The sequence below is a fragment of the Enhydra lutris genome, unplaced genomic scaffold (genome assembly GCF_002288905.1).
Source record: "Enhydra lutris kenyoni isolate GAN:26980312 unplaced genomic scaffold, ASM228890v2 scaffoldscaffold42, whole genome shotgun sequence".
In the NCBI taxonomy this organism is placed as follows: domain Eukaryota; kingdom Metazoa; phylum Chordata; class Mammalia; order Carnivora; family Mustelidae; genus Enhydra; species Enhydra lutris.
This window is the reverse complement of record NW_019154126.1, coordinates 13964835-13987629: the sequence shown is the minus strand read 5'-3', so window position 1 is coordinate 13987629 and position 22795 is coordinate 13964835. Positions and strand designations below refer to the sequence as shown.

The window sequence follows — 22795 nt, the reverse complement described above, 5'->3', positions numbered from 1 at the left end:
CCCTTGCTTCCAAAAGTTTTGAGCTCAATATTATAGTTTAATAAGTTAACAGCTCTGCTGTTAATGAGCTGTGACAATAAATAAACAATTTAATTTCTCTGGGTTCTACTTTCTAGAAGCCTGTGAATTGTCAGTCCTTACTTCTGTTACCTTTCATGTAATAACAAATCAAATCTTGTATTTTTGGTTTTTGTAGTCTCTTTACTGAAGGCACTATCTGTCTATATGCTCTCCCTCCAAATTCATTTTCCATATTGCTACCAGACTTATTTCTAAAGTATGTATCAATGATGTTCTCATAGCTTTTAAGGTAAAAGTTCAAATTCCTTGACTTAGTACACGGTGTCCTACATAATCTTTTCCTTGTTTACTTCTCTGATCTTCTGTATTTTTTGTATTTTCTGTAAACACCGCTTGTTCAAACTTCTATGGCTTCATCTATATTGCTGCTTCTGTTGGAAACACCTTCTTTTACTTCTCCTTTACCTAATCAACCTCCACTGGTCCTTTACAACTCAAGGCCAGTTCTGTTTCACTCAGAAATTCTCTTAGGACTTCTCTTCCTCTCTCTGATTTGGATTTTCCTGCTTAATGTTTCCACAGAACTCTAAATTTATACCTACGTCAAACTGTAATGAATTACTATTTATCCTTTTCACTCATTAAACTATAAGTACTTTTCATATAGAGACAGTTTTATTCAACTTTTTTGAGCTTTTTTTATTCAACTTTTTTGCAAATTCATTCCTGCAGAATTTGCTTAATGAACCAATGAACAAGGCTATAAAATGAGGGGGGCAGATAAATGATTTTGAAAGTTCTTTGTTAGCTATAAATTTGTCCTATTGTAGAAATTTCAACTACTGCTATAGGGGGCCTATTATCAGATCCACATTTTATCTAAGCTTCCATATTTTTGTATCTAGATTCTCTGACCTGCAAACCTGACTCATTTCCCCAGACTGCCTAAACTGAGTTTTGATATCCTATTTAGATGACCTCCCCAAATTTGACCTCTTGTTGGGGAGGCTTTGCATTTGACTGACTTTGAATGTGATCACTTGCACATGCTTCTCTTTGCCTTTGCTGATGCCCTTATTCCAAATTCCCAATCCCTCTAATTCATAATACCTGCTTTCTTCACATTCTTCTGTTTTTATACCACTGTTGCTTAAATCCCACCAAGACAGGCTCAATAATTTAGTTTTAATTTTTTTTTAAAAAAGATTTTATTTATTTATTTGACAGATCTCAAGTACGTGGAGAGGCAGGCAGAGAGAGAGAGAGAGAGAGAGAGAGAGAGAGAGAGGAGGAAGCAGGCTTCCCGCTGAGCAGAGAGCCTGATGCAGGGTTCGATCCAAGAACCCTGGGACCATGACCTGAGCCAAAGGCAGAGGCTTTAACCCACTGAGCCACCCAGGTGCCCTTCAATAATTTAGTTTTATTAGGAAAAGAAGAGAGGAGGACTTTTTGATCTAGAAGAAAAGGCTATAGCTCAATTTATTCATTTGACAGATGAGGAAGAATTTTAAATATTCAGTGTAAGTAAATAGAGAGACTCTCTCCTCCTAGAAAGACTTTCACTAATCCTTCCACTCAACCATGCTTGAGATAAAAAAAAGTAAAAATTTTATTTGAGTGAAGATTTATAGCATTCTGATATATATGGGAGAAGGCAGGGAAGGGGAAAGGATGAAGAACGGGGAGGAGGAAGAACAAGCTTTCAAACATTAAAAGTACTCCTGAGATTTATCTGTTTGGGGATTTTTGTTGAGTTGTGTTATAATTGTACTGTATTAAAATATAATCTAGGTATCTAAGTAGAGTCTTCATTTGAAGTTACAATATGAAATTACAGGTAGGTTCAATTGTATCAACAGAATATGGAAAGCTTGATTCTGGTTAAAAAATGACTAAAATGCAATATATTATATGCATTGTACAAATAATCAGTGTAACTATTATTCTGTTTCACAATCTACTTTTTGGTTAAGTGGGTTACCACCTTCAATTGATTAATAGACAAATTCACAGATCATTTCAAACTTTTCACCAAACTTATCTTTTCAGTTAATATATATATATATATATATATATTTTTTTTTTTTTTTAAAGAATCAAGAGATTAGAACATTATGAAAAAATTAAACTTACTGTCATCCTCCCAGCAGCTCTTAGCACTGCCTTCTCTTTCACTGCTCCCCGGTAATACTGTCTGGTCTGTTGGCAGGTCATCTTCGGGCACACCACCTTCACAATCTGCTGCATCTGTAATACTTTCTTCTTCCACAATATGGAGTTTGTCTTCATCATCTGAATCTGAATTTGTTTCTACCACAGTATTATAATTTGTAACTGTAATACAAACAAGAAACAAATAATCAAAAACAACTAGTGCAAAAATCCGTTTTTATACCTCAGTAAAAAGAAATTTTAAAAAGGATTTACTAGGAGTACTCTATAAATAGTAACTCATTACCTTATAGCAACCTTATGAAATAGAGTATCTATCTACCATCCACTACACATAACCCTGAAAGCAGAAACGGAAACCAAGACATATGAAGGTAAGTAACTTGTCCAAGATCATATAGCTAAGAAGTGGGAAGTCCAGGATTTGAACCCTAGTGTCTGTTTCTATACCCTGTGCTCTTAAACACTACATTAAATATCCTCTCCAGTCATAATGGCTTTATTCTATATGGTACTGCTTATGCACAATTAGGGCCACAAATCTTTAAAGCATTCCACAATTAAGAAAAGAATTCATTTCTCCTAATTAGACAACAAAACCTCATCAAGTTAACCATAAAAAAGACTATTTTCAAGATACCAATTCAGTCCATACATTTCATATTAATCCTGCATGAATTTAGAAAGAATCTATCAAATCCGGGGATCCTGATGTGGGGCTCAACCCCAGGACCCCGAGATCATAACCTGAGCCAAAGGCAGACACTTGGCTGGCTGAGCCACCCAGGTGCCCCTTTTGTTTTTCTTTTTAAAAAGGATGTTAAATAAAATGTCTATCTTCCTAAAAAAAAAAAAAAAAAAAAAAAGAATCTATCAAATCAACTTAGCCAAACTTCTATGTAAGGAAGGCGTGATTTAAGTAATGTTTATATGTAAGTCTATAATTTTGGAAAAAAATAACTGACTTTCAGAAGTTTTCAAATGGGCATCCTTTCCATATTTTTAATGAATTTCAATAAAACTTAACATTAGCATTATGAAGATAAATAAGTATTTGGAATGACCACCGTTTGCAGAACCATGAGTAATAGCTGCAAATAAAATTCTCTAAAATAAATAATACAGTATAGTCAATATTTTTTCTTTGTAGTCCTTGTAATAATCACTCTACTGGGATAAATTATTCAGTACCTCATTGGGTATGGTCACTGGAATATCTCTTTTCAATTATTTGCAAGGTGATTCCTATTTGCTAAGCAAAGGTTGAAAGGGAGGAAAAAGGAATCTGTTTCATTGAGATAACTAAGCAATAACTATTTTCAGTTATTCTTTCCATTTCTCCCTCAAAATTTCCAACCATTCTTGAAAGAAGATAATAACCTAAATGTTTAAATGATATATGTATATACCCCTTCCCGTATAAATATACTACATGCCTGAGAAAAGGAAGAAAGAAATACAATCAGAAATATGGATGTATATGTCACAGTGAGAATGAATAAGCAAAAATCTCCAAAATTGCTTTTATAGACCTTAGGAAGACCTCTCTGTTCAAAAGAGTACAGGAGCTACCCTTTTGCCCACATTAGAAATCCTTCAATATCTTGTGCCAGAAGAAAAATACTAAGTTTTGTTGTATCATGAATACTTTAATGGGAATACATTTAAATCTTTTCCCAAGAGCAAACAATTTTTTAATGTTACTATAAAGGTAATACAGGTTTAGTACAAAAAAATATAAAACATGTAAAATTAGTAAAAGCCCTCCCACCAAATTTCCCTTCCTTGACTCACTCTTTAAAGCAACAATAACAGCAAATTTTAATTTGTCTATGCACAAGGTAGGCATGATACTAATCATTTTATATACCTTATCCTATTTAATTATAATGTGGACCTCAATGTATTCACATGTCATATTTAATATCATTTCTCTATATAAACATATTATACATCTTTAAATATACACATACAGGATCACATTATACATATGGGATCACATTTGCCACCTAGTTTTTTTTTTTTTAATTATTTTCAGCATAACAGTATTCATTGTTTTTGTACCACATCCAGTGCTCCATGCAGTCCGTGCCCTCTCTAATACCCACCACCTGGTTCCCCCAACCTCCCACCCCCCCACCTCTTCAAACCCTTCAGATTGTTTTTCAGAGTCCATAGTCTCTCATTGTTCACCTCCCCTTCCAATTTCCCCCAAATGCCTTCTCCTAACTCCCCATGTCCTCCATGCTATTTGTTATGCTCCACAAATAAGTGAAACCATATGATAATTGACTCTCTCTGCTTGACTTATTTCACTCAGCATAATCTCTTCCAGTCCTGTGCATGTTGCTACAAAAGTTGGGTATTCATCCTTTCTGATGGAGGCATAATACTCCATAGTGTATGTGGACCACATCTTCCTTATCCATTCGTCCGTTGAAGGGCATCTTGGTTCTTTCCACAGTTTGGCGACCGTGGCCATTGCTGCTATAAACATTGGGGTACAAATGGCCCTTCTTTTCACTACATCTGTATCTTTGGGGTAAATACCCAGTAGTGCAATTTCAGGGTCATAGGGAAGTTCTATTTTTAATTTCTTGAGGAATCTCCACACTGTTCTCCAAAGAGGCTGTACCAACTTGCATTCCCACCAACAGTGTAAGAGGGTTCCCCTTTCTCCACATCCTCTCCAACACATGTTGTTTCCTGTCTTGCTAATTTTGGCCATTCTAACTGGTGTAAGGTGATATCTCAATGTGGTTTTAATTTGAATCTCCCTGATGGCTAGTGATGATGAACATTTTTTCATGTGTCTGATAGCCATTGGTATGTCTTCATTGGAGAAGTGTCTGTTCATATCTTCTGCCCATTTTTTGATACGATTATCTGTTTTGTGTGTATTGAGTTTGACGAGTTCTTTATAGATCCTGGATATCAAGTTTTTTGACACTTAATAACATATCTTAGAAATTTTTCTATTTCAGTATATGTGAAGATTTCTCCTTTTCCTCTCACTGGTTGCACATCATTTCATTGTACAGATAGAATTTAACCAATAACCTATATTGATAAAATTTTTGTTTCCAAGTGTTTTTTAAGCATTAGCAACAAATTTTCTTGTTAACATATCTTTGGTCATTCTTTAAATACATTTGTTAGGTATACTAGAAGAGATGGAAGTCCTGAGTCAAATGGAAAACTTGTTAAAAGCAGACAGATATGGAAACATGGGGAATTCTTGTATTCCAGTCACACACAATGAGCAGAGTAAATTGTGCCATTTTAAGTGTGGATAAAGGGAATGATTCTCAAAGGTTGTTCCATAGCTCTCACCATGGTTGGGCATGTATGGATGGTTGAAATTCTGACTGTTTTGTGAAGAGGTTTAGTGATTCTTCAGTATCTTGAGTTGGCCACAGTTTTATATTGGTGCTATTCTTGCCTTCTAATGATGTAATACTGCAGTTCAGTTTTATCATTACCAATTTTGTTGGCTATAGGTTGTCAAACCCTACATTTACATTTAGAGTATTTGAGACTTAAAAAGTACCCTACAGAATTAGTCTTCAAGACATACATGCATTTTCGTTCCAGTATTTGCTTGCATGCTTCATAGTTTTCACTAAGTTCCTTCTACCCTGAGCTGCACTAGGTTCTTTTTACCCAGAGTTCTTTCACCCTGTTTTATTCTGCCTGGGTCACTGTCGCCCAAAGTACTCTTCAAGAATACCCGTCACTTTCTAGGACTCTGACCTCCAGTATGAGCTGCCATTGTGGTATGGAAGATTTTAAGCCAAATACATCAAGCCAAAAAGACTGAATATATTTTATAGTTATCTCGGGAATTTTCCCAAAGCATGTTTTGAATAAGTGGCATAGAACTTGAAAAATAAAACAATCCACTGGATTTTATCGGTTGATGGGAAAAAAAACCAATAACTATTTTCCAAGTCTTCTTACTGTCTTCTGCTTCACAGTTACTTAGCTGAGAGAAAAAGCATTGAAAATTGCTTATATTGATTAGTGTAACTTCGAAAAAAGTCAAGCTTCCTATGTTTCTGGATCTCCCCTTTTGTGGCTCTACAAGGCTAACTTAAAAAATAGAGCCCCAGTATGAAAAGCATAAATAATAATCAGGCCCTGAAAAATTCCAGTAGCCAGTGAAAATGTCCATTATCTTAACTAACTGCTCATCTATCTCCATGCCTTTATATTTTTAAAACTTTGGCTAAAAAAAATATAGTTTACCTAAAGAGTGGTACCTTCTTAACAAACAGGTGATTATCACCTCCTGTTTCTGAGTTTTAATTAAAATGAAGAATTCCAAGAAAACAAAGATAAAGGAAAACAGAAAAAGTAAAGTTTTAAAATCTTTAAATATAATTTACAAAACACAATATGAACTGAAATTTCTGTAGAAAATGGTAACATTTTCAATGCATCTATTGTCACTAGAAGGCGGTTAAGGACACAGTGACTTCTTGGTGGTAGTTCTTGTTGGTAATACTTGCTAAAATCTAATCCCATATATAACAGTATCCGCTGAATAAGGTGGTTGTGAGGATCTAATGATTCAAAAATGTGCTTAGATCAGTGTCTGGCACACAATAAAGACTATAGAAGTGTATGCCATTATTATTATTTTATCATCATCATCATCATCCCACTGAATCTTTACAATTCCTAAGAAGTAGGTATTGTTATATTTCCCTTTTCATAGAACAAAAATTAACCCCCCCAAACCAAAACAAAACTAGAGTAGCTGAGTAAACTGTTTGAGGTTTTTTAGCTATGAAGTTATGGAGCGGTACTCAAATCCTCGTGTGCCCAATTCCACAGCTCATATTCTTTAATTACTTACGTATAAAGCCTCCTGACTGAAAATGTTGCACTAATAAGAAATATTCTTAAATTCATATTTTTGTGTTTAGTCTATTCTGGGGCTCTGGAATTCCATACTTAACAATATGCTACTAAAACATTTCCAAATGACTAAAAAATTTTAACCATCAGAATCTCATTATAATATAACTGACAGTACACCATAGGGTAATATCATCATTATAGTCAATAAAATTTTGAAAGGCTTTCACATAACATGTTATTTTTAGCACCTGATTATGTGTAGTACGGTATCAACTGCACTAATTAAACTCCCATGTAAACATCTGTTTCTTAAGTAACATACAATTATAATAAAGAACTAAATAAATTAGACGAATCAGTTCAAAAAAAGAGCAACACAATCTCAACTTCAATCATTAAGGGCAAGATCATCTAAATGCTTTAGTAATAAGAACCCTGCCAAGCACTGTTTATTATAGCTCTGAATAGCAAGTTAGGCTTCACAGGGGAAAAGGAGGAGGGAGGGTGGCGGGGTGGGGCGGAAGGAGACATATTTAACCCGCAGCTCTTTGATTCTCATCAGGTGATAACCATGGCATGTGTTGATGAAAGCCATAGGCTAAGGCCACATGTCAACATATTTTCAGGCATAAAAAGGCTTTTTATTTTTCCTAGAGGGAGAAGTTATACTTACATCATGCCATTAATACATGCTTATTAACTATGTCTCACTCATTCCTATCAAACACACACATTCCTCTGCATGGTAGAAAAGAAAGATAAAATCCCTCTTAGGAACAGACATAAGACTGATCCTTACAAAATAACAGACTACTGTACTTCTAACAAATTGCTCCATATCCATCAGACTAACCCAGTGCCATAATTTAAGAAACACCCAGAAGAACATACATTTTGAATCTTGTTCTCAAGAGTAATGGACCAAAAAAAATGAGTAATAGACTCAACTAAATAATAACATTAGCACTATGCTGAGAATAACACAATTTAGGTATGAATGCTATGAAATATGAAAATAATATCTGGAGACACTGAACAAAGATTTCCATTATTCTTTAACATCAATTGGGACAAAACCATAACAACATCACTTGACACGTTTTTCTTATCCTGAAAAGAGTCCCTGGCACACTGCCTTCCACATAGTAGGTACAGAATTACTTATTGAATTGGATGTGGGGCCACACTTCTTTTTTTCTGAGTGAAAAGTCAATATACTTAAGTGTTATTGATGATTCAGGAAGATGACAAAACTGTAGTGATAACCAAAGAGCTGGTAAATTAGTACACAAAATGAAAAAGGGAAGTTATATGACAATCCTAAGGGGAGAAAACTTATGCAAATAGTATTACTCCAGGAAAAAGGAGCTTATGTGTCCATGAATACCATACCCAGGCATACAGTAAATATTTGTTAATCTAGCCTTTGATCTAACTTATAGATAATATTAATGTATATGCATTTTACTGTATAATAAATGTTATGACCTATTATGCATATTTAATGTACCATGTAAGTAATATAATATGTAATATGTATATTATAGAGTTACAACTTAAGTCTTTTAAAAATAGGCATCATAATGATTTTAGAGTGCTCCAAACACAATGAACATGTTAGGTTTATTTATTTATTTTGGAGAGAGCACGCGCGTGTGCATGTGCATGTGGTTGGGGGAGGGAGAAATGAGGGGCAGAGGGAGCAGACTCCCTGCTGAGCATGACGGTGAGCACACAGAACCAGACATGGGGATCTCCCAACCCATGAGATCGTGATCTAAGCCAAAATCACCACTTGGTTGCTTAACTGACTGCACCACCCAGGTACCCCTGAACCTAATGTTAGGTTTAAATAAATACTCTCAGTTCAGCAAATCTAGGGGAAAATTTTATAATCTCTCTCTCTAGGTAAAATCTTTAATCTAGGGTGCCTATTAAATTGAATAATCACAGACTGTCTTTACATTTTCAAAATAATTTAAAAAATCTAACTCCAATGAAAGTCAGTGATTTTTAAGATTTTATTTATTTGACACAGAGAGAGAGAGAGAGAGAGAGAGAGAGAGCACACAAGCACGGGGAGCCGCCGGCAGAGGGAGAGGGGGAAGCAGGCTCCTGGCTGAGCAAGGAGCTTGACATCGGGTTCTATCCCAGGATCCCAGGATCCTGACCTAAGCCAAAGGCAGACGCTTAACTGACTGAGCCACTTATGTGCCCCAAAAGTCAGTGATTCTGACATTTACCCCTGCAAAGGGTTGGTGGGTTTTGGTGCCTTTAGATACAGGCTATTCATAGAATGACAACTGATAGGTGAAGGGAGAGGGGAGAGGATTGCCCTCATGTACAGAATCCTAGTTCTTATTTTCTCCCCTCTCTCATTACACAATCATTACTAAGTATTCCTAGGGTTTGTCTCTGGTTGTTCTCTCAGTTTTTATTCTGGTCTCTTTCTCATTCTCCACAGGTCCTCTGTCTATATACCCCAACAAGAATCATCCCAAATTACCTCTCCTTTCCCTGACTTATCAAAGCTCCTGCTCATTCAGGTAGCTACTTTTAGTCAGTAGAAGTACAATTCACAAAAAGATAGATGAAACAGTTAAATAGCAAAGCTCTTTAGCAGCTAAACTAAAATCAGTCCCAGGGACAGCTGGTTCTCTTGTGTGTGTGTGTGAGGAAAGTATCTAGATGAAAAGAATTCACATGAAATTATCAATAAGTAATATTTCCTTCATAGGAAAATATGCATTTATAAAAAGGATGCTTTTTAACTTGTAGGACTTGTTACTTGTGGAATACAGGCAGGATGACAAAATCCAAGTAAAGTGTCAAGACTTAACTAAAAATAAAATGCAGAAATTATTGAGTCAAAAAATAGAGAAGACATATCATTGATAAATCAATCCAAAAGCCAGATCTTTGAAGCATCAATAAAATAGATAAATCGCTAACCCACGTAATCCTAGAAAAAACTGAGAAGCACAAGGATTCAAGATAAATGCAGACAGAGAAGTAATTATAGCTATAAAGGAATTTAAGAGACTTAATTTAGGAATATTTTGTACAAATCTAAGCAAATAAATTTAAAAATTTGGATGAAATAACTTTCTAGGAAAATATTAATGATTATAACTGTTTATTATTTTATAGAATTTATAAAATTGTACAAGAGATGGCAAATGTAGACAGATCCTAGAATAAATTTAGAAAGACATCAAAGAGTTAACCACCCAAAAATTGCCAGGTGTTTTCCCAGGCGAATTTCTTCAGATCTTCAAAGGACTGATAATTCTGCTGTTTTTTCAAGAGAGGGTAAAATGTAAAGAGCCTAAATTCTTTCTGTGAAGCCAGCTTTTTAACAGTCAACTAAAATCTAAGAGCATACTGTGTGCATGTGCACACGCATGCACACACTCATAAACTCAGTCTCACTGATGTAAAAATGTTAAATAAGATATTAAATCTAGTGGTACATTAGAAGATAAATAAAGCAAGCATTATTCAACATTAGGAAATACACAAGTCCACCATCTTAACATAGTAAAGGGGAAAGAATATGAATGATTTCTATAGACCATGAAAAGCATTTGATAAAATTCACTATTCCTTGCTGATACTTTCTCATAAAAATAAAACTGAAGTCAGTATTATGATAAATGACTGTGTATCAGAGGCATTTATAAGATAAAGATGTTTACTGTTATCATTATTGACAGTATTTTAAAAGAATAAGCTAATTTTTAAAAACAACAAAAGGAAAAAGCACAAATATTGGAAAAGAGAAAGCAAAATTATTATTTGCAAGGGACATGTGGATGTTTCTGAAAAAATCAAGAAAAATCACTGCAAAAAACTACTAGCAATTAGAAATTTGGTAAATGAATAATTACAAATTCAATAGAAAAAATCAATAGCTTCCTAATAAACCAAAAATAACCTGCTAAAAACCGTAACAGAAGAAAAACTCAACCAATCTCTGTCAATTCTATCCAACAAAAGATAACCCATGAAGGCAAAAAAAAAAAAAAAGAAAGAAAGAAAGAAAGAAAAGAAACAAGGAGAACCTATATAAAGAAAATTTTAGCATTCTATTGAGGGTTATAAATCCCAGTGTGTGCATGTATGTGTATGTATGTGTATGTATGTGTATGTATGTATACATACACATACACATTGGGATATTACTTGGCCATAAAAAAGGATAAAATCTTGCCATTGTCAATGATGTGAATGGAGCTAGAGAGTATTATGCTAAGTGACATAAGTCAGAAAAAGACAAATACCCTATGATTTCACTCTTATATGGAATTTAAGAAACAAAACAAACCAAAAAAAAGAAAAGAAACAAAACAAATAAGGCAAGGGAAAAAAAGAGGCAGACCAAGAAACAGACTCTTAACTATAAGGAACAAGTGATCATCACCAAAGAGGAGGGAGGTAGGGGGATGGGTGACATAGGCGATGGAGAGTAAGAAGTGCACTTGCTGTGAGGAGCACCAGGTGCTGTGTGGAACTGTTGAATCACTGTATTTACACCTGAAACTAATATTACACTGCATATTAACTAACTGGAATTTAAATAAAAACAAAAAAGAAGATATGAATGAATGAAAAGATATACCTTGTATTTGGGTAGAATGGTTTCGTATTATAAAGATGTCAGTTCTACCTAAAATAGTCTATACATTCAATAAAATTCTGATCCAAATATTAATATGGTATCTTAAAATCTAAATCTAAGTAATTTAGGCCAAATGATTCTAACATTTACAAGGAGAGGTAAGAACACAATCTCTGGAATGAGCTTGCCTGGTTCAAACCACAGCTTCACCATGGACTATCCATGCCATCTTGGGCACGTTTCCTAATCTCACACCTCAGCTTCCTCATTTCTAAGGTGGGGATAATAACAATATGTCCCTAATAGGACTGTCACAGTGATAAGTAATAGAAGAAAATATAGGCAAATCCTTTTACAATCTTGGAATAAGTAGGGCTGTTATAAGCATGATACAAAACCCATGACTATATATAGAAAAAAATCAAGGCAAAAAACGAACGACAAACTGTAAATAATAACTGCAATACATGTTACCAAAGACTGATTTTTTTAATTATGCAGAGAATTCTTAAATATCTATGGGGAAAACAAAAGAACCACCCAGTAATATGCAAAGAAAATTCACATACACAAATGAATGGACAATAAACATGTAATAAGATGTCCAACCTCACTAATTAAATACCTACTTTAATGAAATATCATTATAGTCACTCTTTCTATACATTCTTAACTCTCCTGCCTTTCTTGCATTTAAAAACCCTATTCAGGTTAAACCTCTATTTTGATTAAGTCTATAGAATTCCAAATTCTATACCTCAGGCCCTTTTACTGCAAAGCTTCTTGAAAAAGTTATCGACACTTGTCTCCAATTTGTTTTTTTCCTATACTCTCTTAAACTCACTCTGGTCACAAAACTGTTCTTGTCATGATTATGAAGGATCTTTACATTGTTAAAGGCAATGACAATGATCAATCCTCATTTTATCTGACCTACTAACAGCAGTTGACATAAAATCTCTCCTTTTCAAATCAACCTTTTCTCTTGACTTCCTTGATTTCCCTAACTCGCTGACTGCTACCTTTCCATTTCTTTCCTCCACCCCCGGGCTTCAATCTGTCTCCTGGCTCTAAAAACCATTTGAGGGCTACCTGCTTTATATTCAAGCCCAAACTTCTTTGCACTCTAAACCCAACTGCCTAGTTGACATCTCCACTTGGATATCTTGGCAAACATGCCATATCCAAAACCCAATTCTTGATCCACTCAGTTTTCTCCATTTCAGCCAATGATACTTCTACTCTTCCAGTTGCTCAGGCTAAAACTCTTGGTATCAGTTTTTACTCCTTTCCCCACCCTCACCCCCTCATAACCCACATCTAATCTAGAGAGAAGTACCTTAAAATTTGGCAACTGATCCCCTTACCACTAACTCCCCCCCACCATCTCCCTGTTCTAGGCCACCAACTTTCACCTAGTGTTGCTACTGGCTCCCTTACATCAGGTCCCTTAGCCTTCACTTTTGCCTTCCTATAGAGCATTATCAACACAGCAGCCAATACAATTCTTCTAGAGCATTAAAGAAACTGTTATTCCTCTACTCAAACCATCTAATGGCATCCCACCTCACAATGATAAAGGCCCTTCATGAGCTTGCTCCCATTCATCCATTATCTCTCATCTTCTAATTGAAACTTGCTCACTCCATTCCATATACAATGGCCTCTTGCCTCAAAGCTTTTGTACTTCTTGTTGTTCCCCTTGGAATGTTCTTGGAGCATGGTTTAATTTTACCTGCTTAGTAAGGTCTTCTATGAACACTCCACTTCAATTTATAGACCTCCTTCAACCAAGAGCATACCTCATCCTCTTCTGTGATTTATTTCTTCTTAAAATACTTATCACCAACTGCCATAATGTTTTATTATTTTTTATTGTCTTTCACTGGAATATTAATTTCCTATAGTCTGGATTATTTTTGTTTTGTTTTGTTTACTGCTGTGCCCCCTGTATGTATAACACTGTCCATTAAGTATTAACTGCTCAATAAATGTTTAATAAATTAGCAAAAAATTTCTCCATAACACAGGATACATGCAAGAGCTAAGGAAATGAGTATATATTTACATGCTGTTGTGTTAACCTGTTGTTTATCAAAACAAACTTTTATTTTTAATTAATTTTTATCAAAAATTACCTGTTGATTAAGGGGGTAGGAGAAGAGTAAATGAAACAAGATGGGATTGGGAGGGAGACAAACCATAAGTGACTCTTAATCTCACAAAACAAACTGAGGGTTAATGGGGGGAGGGGAGTTGGGGGGGTGGGATTATGGACATTAGGGAGGGTGTGTGCTATGGTGAGTGCTGTGAAGTGTGTAAACCTGGCGATTCACAGACCTGTACCCCTGGGGATAAAAAGATATTATATGTTTATGAAAAATAAAATTAAAAAAAAAATTACCTGTTGAACCAGAAATTTCTTGGCATTCACCCTACAAATTAACTTATACGTGTATGTAAATATAGATACATGTTTATCTACAAACATGTTTTTAACGACAAAAACCCTAAATAGCCACCCAAGATAGATCCCTTTGCACTGATATAGAAAGAAGTCCTCCAAAATAGTTTGATTCCATTCTTGCAGAAAATGAAGACATAATAGTATGTGCATATATGCACCTGAATAATGAATGATAAGGTCTAGAAGAACATACAAATGAAAAAATAAAGTAATGAAAGAGTGACTTGTTTTTTCTATTTTGTGTCTTCTATATTCTTCAAGTGTATATATTACTTTAAAAAAATTTAGGGGTGTCTGGGTGGTTCACTTGGTTAAGTGACTGCCTTTAGCTCAGGTCATGATCCCGGAGTCCCAGGATCGAGTCCCGCATTGGGCTCCCTGCTCAGCAGAGAGTCTGCTTCTCCCTCTGACCCTCTCCCCTCTCATGCTCTCTCTCATTCCCTCTCAAGTAAATAAAGTCTTAAGCAAAATTTTTAAAGATATATTTTGAATGTGCAAGGAAAAAGGCTGAAATAATATTCAGCATACCATTGCCAATGGTGAGCTTTGGAAACTGAACTGGGATTGGTGGACAATTTTTTCTTAATGTTTTTGTTATTTGAATTTTGATAACAGTAAACAGGAGATATAATTAGAAACAGCAATCAACATACTAAAATGGAATTTTAAAAATAAAGGTTAAAATGACATTTAAGGAGGAAAAAAACAAATGCTATGCTATAAACGTTTATCTTGTGGGTTTTGAAATAAAACTATTTTAAGTTCTTATTAGGGAACAATCTCTATTTTTTATGTATGAAAGACAGAGGTCTGCTTTAAAGTATGAATAACACTCACCTTTTCTATTCATAGCTACATAAAGTGTGAAGTTATGTAAAATGAAAAGGAAGGTAACACTGGAAAAAAAAGAGATTAAGTGCAGGCCAAGATAAGTGAATTCTGTTCCTTCTCACCAGTGCTGAGGGCAGCTACACACACTCTGCACAGATGTCCTGGAGGATGGCATTGTGGGGAGCATGGAATTTCCCCTGTCAAGGGCAACCAATACCCTCCTCCAAATACAGGTTAGAGCAACACACACATCCACTCATATGTTTCATAGCTTCTGCTACAGGATTTGGCTTGATTCTAAGTTTTTCTTACTTTACAAGGAAGTTTTAAGAAATGTTTTGTCATTTACCAATTGCAGCAGAGATTGGTTTTGAGATTCTGGTTTTGGGAGTCATTGATTCAGAGGTGAACTGGTTATGAAAAACAAGATGAAGGAAGAGGACAAGAATTTTATTTGAATTCATTTCATTTGGGTTTCTCGGATTCCTTTAAGCTAGTAATATAATTAGTGTGCATAATTTAAAACCGTTGGTTATGTGCTAGATACCAGTGTTCACAATGGGAAAATAATAGGATAAGTGAAAAGAAACAGGCCATGAACTACAAGGATGCATTCAAGGGACCTAACTTCCTTGTTTCCATGGGAGTGGCAGTAAACAATAATCCAAGTAAGGCTTAATGGTATCCATCCAGCACACCTCCTCAAAGGAAGCTTTCCTTGGGAAGGGCCAAATTTTAACACATGTATGCTAATTCCCTGAGTCTAAAGTCCTTCTACTCCTCTACTGGCTAGACAGACATGGAAGAACAAGGATGATGCTAATGAAGCACTAAAAACAGAGTTTAGTTTTCCTAAAACCTTCTAAACATCACATGTTACAAGCTTGCAAATTATCACATTAGAATGAATAATTTAGTTCCTCTGACCTAAGTGCTCAAGAAGGCAGAATGAAGACATAGAGTACTTACAGTCTCTGCTTCTGAGATACGCGCACTAGTTATAAAATATGAGTAATGTACATTAAATATTAGAGACAGAATTATGACAATAAATAATTCTGTGCTAAATTAAGAGTGATGTAAAACGTAAATACTAGAGGATTCTCTACTCCACTGTATCTAATCTATTTTTTTACGCCCTGCTAATGTTCCAAAGAAATAAAATTTACTTTTTTTAAATTTGAAATATGTTGTTGGAAAATTAAATGGATTTGAACTGAGATACCAAAGAATTCCTTGTGTTTTGCTTTGCCTGATTTATCTGAAAAACAGTTAAAATGATAATCATCTGTGAATACAACCTATTCAGAAAATAAATAATATCCAATAAACTAGAAGACCATGTGAACTCACCCCCACTCATATTTTCATATAAATTTTTTCTTAGTAAACGGACTTAGTGGTGAAAGAAGTGGACATCTTGGAAAAATACAGATAAATGAAAACTCTCGACCCCTATGCAGAAACACAGAAAAGGGTATTTTAAAAGTATTTTGAAGAAATTGTTTTATCAAATTTCTACTACTAGCAGAAAGAAAAGTTCAATCAATCAATGCTGCTTACGTAGTTTTGCATGCTGCTCCAGCCCCGCCCTGTAAAGTACTTGCATTCAGTTGCCTAATCCTTATAAGGGACACATGAAGAATTACTACCCTCATTTTAGAGATAAAGAAACGGAGACTTAGAGGTTGTATAACTTGGCAAAAGGAGACCAGTTAGTACTGGATTCAGGATTCCAACCCAGGCCACGAGGCTCTAAAGACTTTGCTCTGAACCTACTTACACTGTTTCTCTGAAGCAAGCAGATTATAGTTAACAAATGAGCAAAAAATCCTCAAAAACGAAACAGAAGAGATGTTATAATGAATTATTAAAGACTTCATTGACAAGAACTTAATCAAATCTTTCTGAACTCAGAATCTTAAGAAAATAAAAATTTAAATATCCTTACTATTCATCTTTGTATCAGAATGACAATGGAAGATACATAAAACCATAAAACCAAAGTTCAGAGACTGTTTTACTCTCCTAATTTAAAATGTTGACAGCTCTCCATTGCATATATTATGAATTCCAAACTCCTATGAATAGCAAATAAGGGGCTCTAGACTGAACATTAGGGCCTTGAATATCTATACCTCCTACCAGTCTGCCCAATATATTCTTTTCCCCAGACATTGCTGGACTTCCATGCTTTCCCTCTGCCCTTTTCCCTCTACTACCAAATTGCTACTCATCTTTCAAAATTCATTTCCAACCCATCAAAAAATTCTGTTGGTTGTATCTCACCATCTCCACTGCCACTACTCTATTTCAAACTGTCATGTCCCCTATCCTAGGTTCTCTTGTCTCCATTTACCACATAGCAGCCAGAGTGACCTTTTCAAGCCACAAAGCAGAATATGTCACTACTTCTTCAAAACTTTCAATGGTTTTTCAGTGTTGTATCATGGCTTGCAAGGGATCACAAGCTTGGGCCCTTGCCTTCTTCTCCACTACTCCTCTACATTCCCACTCTTTTCATTTTTTGCAGGCCACAAGCCCTTGCAGTTATCTTTCCCTCTGCCTAGAATGCTGTTCCCAGTTCTTTGCAGGGCTGGCTCTTTCTTTCCCTCATGTCTCCACTCCAATGTCCTAGGGTCTTTGAAGTATGGCCACCTGATCATACATGCTCCATCCTTTATTTCTCACATCACCCTGTTTATTTCCTTCAAAGCATCCAATCTGTAATTATCTTGTTTAGTTACTTGTTTATTTTCTCTCTAGATTAGTTTTTGTTGCTGCTGTAACAACTTACCACAAACCTAAGAGGTTTAAAATAACACATACTTGTGATTTTACAGTTCTTAAGGTCAGATGCCCAAGAAAGTTCTCACTGGGCTAAAATCAAGGTGTTGGTAGAGCAGTGTTCTTTCTGGCAGCCCCAGGGGAGCCTGTTTTCTTGCTTCTTCCAGCTTCTAGAGGCCGAACACATTCCTTGGCATGCGGCCCCCTTCTATCTTCAAAGCCAGCAGGGGCCAGTTGAGAATTTTCTTACATCACATTAGCCTGACATTGACCCTTCTTCTGTCCCCTGCTTGCATTTATAAGGACTCTTCCATTGGGCTTAACCAGAGAACACAAAATAATCTCACTATTTTAAGGTTAGCTGATTAGCAGCCTTAGTTTCTTCTGCTACTTTAAAATTCTCCTTTGCCATGTAATATATTTACAGGTTCTGGGAATTAGGACATGGGACATCTTTGGGAGGCCATATTCTACCTACCATACTTCCCCACTAAAATATAAGTTTCAAGACAGTGTTCTTGTTCACTCCAGTAGTCTAAGTTCCAAACATCAAAGGCACTTAAGGTATTTGTTGAGTTAATGAACAAGTTAAGACACTACTGCTTTGGGGATGCTCTTCTTGACTTTTTCTGACTCTTGTCCTAAACTTTGTGCTCCTGTATAATTTTTTACACCTCCCAGCAGTAGTGCCCATTATGTTCACATGCTTATCATTAAGTCCTTGGTCAAGTGTGAAGATGTTATAATACGTCAATAAAGGATTAAGTGGTGTGTAAGAGGTACTGAATCAATAAATTTTAAAGTGAAAGGGACAGTAAAAGTTTCCAAAATGTTTATGTTAATAATTTTGTAACTGTTTTCATGATTCTTAATAAAGTGTGTGGAATATTCTAATAATGTGTTGGTAAAGGATTACCTTGCTATAAAATGTATATTAATTTAAGGAATTTTAAATCTGTTAAGGGTCTGAAGATAAATCTCTGTTCCATATTTTACACTGAGAAAACTGAAACTCAAAGAAGCTAACTAATTTGTCTAGTTACACAAAAAACTGTGAGCCTGGCACAAAATCCAGTGGACCTTCTATAAAAATCTCCTGAAGTTGCCATGAAGATGAATTTAATTAATTTAAAAGCACGCATATAAACATAGTGCCTAGCACAGAACAAGTGCTCTACAAATAAGGGGCACAGTAGATGCTTTTATCATAAACACTATGTATTTCCCATTTCTCAATGATATAAATAACTTCTACAAAGTAGGTACTCAATAAAATACTTGAATCAAGGGGTGCCTGCGTGGCTCAGTGGGTTAAAGCCTCTGCCTTCGGCTTGGGCCATGATCCCAGGGTCCTGGGATCGAGTCCCGTGTCGGGCTCTCTGCTCAGCGGGGAGCCTGCTTCCTCCTCTCCCTCTCTGCCTGCCTCTCTGTCAAATAAATAAATAAATAAATAAATATTTATTAAAAAATAATCTTGAATCAATAAATGATTGAAAAGTAAAATACAAACATAATTAAACAATTTTAAATAATTAAATAAATTAAACAATTTTTATAGGACAAAGCTGGTAAAAGAGAAGAAAAAAGTAGAACATGAATATCACATATGCATATTCATCAATATCATGAAGACTTCCCCAACTTATTCTAGGCTAACAGCAATTTCTCTCCTCCCTTCATGTTTGTAATAACAAGGTTGAAATTGTTTTTATATTAATACTAAGGCATTACATTATTTGCCTTCTTCACTCTTGACATTTGCATTGATGAAAAGGCAATGGTGGGTAGAACTGTTAGTGCTTTAGCATGATTGAGGTCCATGGCAACAAGCCATATGCATCCTGCATCCTTCACTGATGCTCATTCCCAGTAAAAAACATTTTAAAAATTGCCAATTTCATTTAAGGATGTTCCTGCTGAAGTAGTAGAAGCTATTCTATTAAATCATGACCTCTTAGTACAGCATATGTCTTTAAACAGGATGTACAGATAAACCACTTCTGCTGGGTATCAAAGCATGCAGTTTTTTGAAATGTCAGGAACTAGCTGTTTTTCTCATGGTACACCAATTTTACTTGAAAGAACAACGAATCACTATCATTTTTCAGTCTTGAATATTTGGAAGACATTTTCTAAAAAATAAGCCAAGTAATAAGCCTGCCACTTCAAGGAAAACAAAAGACCAAATGTGTTGCCAATAATAAAATTTGGGCTTTCAGGTATAAATTAGAATTCTGGAAAACATGCAACTGTCATTGTGAGATTCACAGCTTCTCAATTTGCAAGACACTTCCGAAAAAATTGATGCTAGTATTGGTGGTTTTTTTTATAGGGTAAGATGCAATGGGTCCACACCTGAAAGATCTATACAACTAAGTGAACCAATATATTTGAAATGACTAATGCAGGAACTACAAATTCATGAGTGGGTAAAAACGATCCATTTAAAGTTCAAGAGAGACTGATGGATTTCAATGTAACAGACTATGAAATTCAAGATACAGTTTCATATTCTGCATTACAACTAGACTTTGAGACATGCTACTTGACCAGTTTTGGTGCAGTCATCAAATAATACCCCAAATTATCTGAAAAGGCTAATTCCACATACATGTCTATGTAAGGTGAAGTTTTAATATATTTCAACCATAAAATTATAAAGATTGAAGCAAATATGAAAACCCAGCTGCCTTTATTATTGGGGATCAATTAATAAATATTTTAATTTTTTTCCACTTTTAATTGTGAATATAGTAAATACTGATAAATATAACCCACATAACCAAAAGCACTTTGGGGTCATCAACATTTTTAAAGAGTGTAAAGGGATCATGAAATCAAAAAGTTTTCAGAATCATGCTGTTTAATAAGATAGCCACTAGTCACATATGTCTATTCGCACTGAAGTTAATTAAAATTATATATAAGATATGAAGTTTGGGTCCTCATGTATGCTAGACACATTTCATGCACTCAATTACCACATGTGGCTAGTGGCTTTGAGATATAATAGATATAGAACATTTCTAATTCCACAGAAAGTCCTACTAGACAGTGCTGATCTATATTTGGGGGGAAATTAATTAGCATCTTACTAAATATCACTGGTATAATCCTACAATATTTTATCCTACCTGTTCTAACTTCTTAAAAAGAATATATGTGCCTTTTGAGGGCTAAGACTAGAACACTGATATCTATATCTACATATGATAACGAAATTATTATGTATATATATGATGTTACAGCCCATAAGATGCTTCAGATACATATTACTAGGAATAAATATGCTGAATAAGATACCTGCTAAACTGAGTATTTATTAACTCAATAAATATCTATTCAGAGTTTTATATGACAGGTACCATGTAATTATGATTATTATCTTTCATATTTCACTATATTCCTATCCAAATTTATGGATAGGATATTCAAATTTATGGATAGTCTCCACTTTTTCTGTTCTCATGTGATTAAACAAACTATTCTATCAACAATTTAATGTTTACATTGCTTGAGTTCACATTTTCATAAATGAGGATTAAAAACAATCTTTCCTCTTATTACCTATTGGTTATATTAAGTAAGACTTCTAGTTCATAATTATGGACTATTAATTATGACCTGCAAGCTTTCTAAAGACTTCCATACATGTGGCTGAAAGCAATGTTTTAGAAGTTACATTAAATCTGTAAGCAATAACTAAATTTGTTTTGAATAAGTTAGTATCACCTGGGGTTTAGAGTTTGATTTTATTTCCTTCATAGCTTTGTAGGAGTCTAACTTTCTGAAATTTTAGCACCTATCATTTTAATTTGACAATCTTTATTCCTACTAAAAGCAGTGAATGGACTTCGTAAAAGCTTGTTAAAATTAACATTTAAATTAAATTAAATTTTGTTTAAATACATTTTGGGAGATTTTTACATCTCAGAACTGAAAAGGACTTTGGGATACCAAAAAGCTAGGGCTGGCCTGTAATGTTCTAGTTGCCCTCTATTACTCCTTGTACAGTAGTTAGAGATTTATAGTGTAATGAATGTGGCTCGTCTCCAGTGTAGTTTGAGGAATGCTCCTGGCAAGCAAAACCACATTTATAGGAAGAAGAATAACAGGACAGATACGTGGGCTTCTGGCCAGGTACTTTTCTGGTCAACAACCAAGACATGTACCTGGAACTAGGTGAGAGATTAGCGGCTTGTATATACACACAAGCCCTCTACTAATTTAGGACTATGCATCACTCTCTCCATATACCCCCACAGATTCTTTTGGAGAAAGAATAAAATATTTCTTAAGTCTGTTTTTTGGATGAGAGAAGCAAAAATATGATCTACAAAACTAACGTACTATTTGTGCAACATGGAGTAGGCACTGAGAAGCCTTACACAATTAGGGCTACTCCACACAGAATATGTATCATAAATTGAATCGTAGGAAAGCAAATAAAATAATTGCTATTTAAATAATTTTTGTAAACTGTACACTTTATATTATACTAAATTTTAAAGTCTCTGTTCTCAATTTTGTCTTGCTGTAGAAGTTCCTTCTAAACATTGTTTCTGTTGCTAGTAAGTCTTATGATCTAAATAAGAGCTAACATATTTTCATAAACAGTTCTGCTTTCCATACAGACTGGGTGTGTGCCTATGTAGTAATTTATTTTCCAAGTAACAATCTACAGTCAAGTGTAAAATTTTTAGTCTATATTTTCAGTGGCAGAAATTTTTAAAAAAGTAAAATCAAATTTTATATAGTTCAGGGTGGTTAAAAATTTTAACATTGAAATACTAGAAAATGTAGATAAAAGTCATATGACTAAGTAGTTATTAAACTGAAAAAAACAATTTTTAATAAGTTCAAGTCATGTCTATTAACAGTAGCAAGATACTATATTAAAAGGCAGTATTTATTTAGCTTGCATAAGGAGGCAAGTTTATTAATAAAAGCTGTAAATGTATAATCTGACCATGTAACAGAGGTTTTGCAGTCAGGCTGATCTGAGTTCAAATTATGGGTCAAATACTCAA

General features: G+C 34.8%; 1 protein-coding gene across 6 annotated transcripts in view; it reads right to left on the bottom strand.

Moving 5' to 3' along the window:
• The window catches only part of LOC111155546 (zinc finger E-box binding homeobox 1), a 183104-nt gene that overhangs the window by 54403 nt on the left and 105906 nt on the right, over positions 1-22795 (bottom strand). For 5 of the 6 annotated variants that reach the window (XM_022515756.1, XM_022515757.1, XM_022515758.1 and 2 more), the window contains one exon: positions 2155-2355. The exons of the other annotated variant lie outside the window; for it this stretch is intronic. In XM_022515756.1, the coding sequence (XP_022371464.1) occupies positions 2155-2355 (201 nt within the window). The remainder of the gene's footprint in view (positions 1-2154; positions 2356-22795) is intronic. 6 annotated transcript variants of the gene reach the window in all.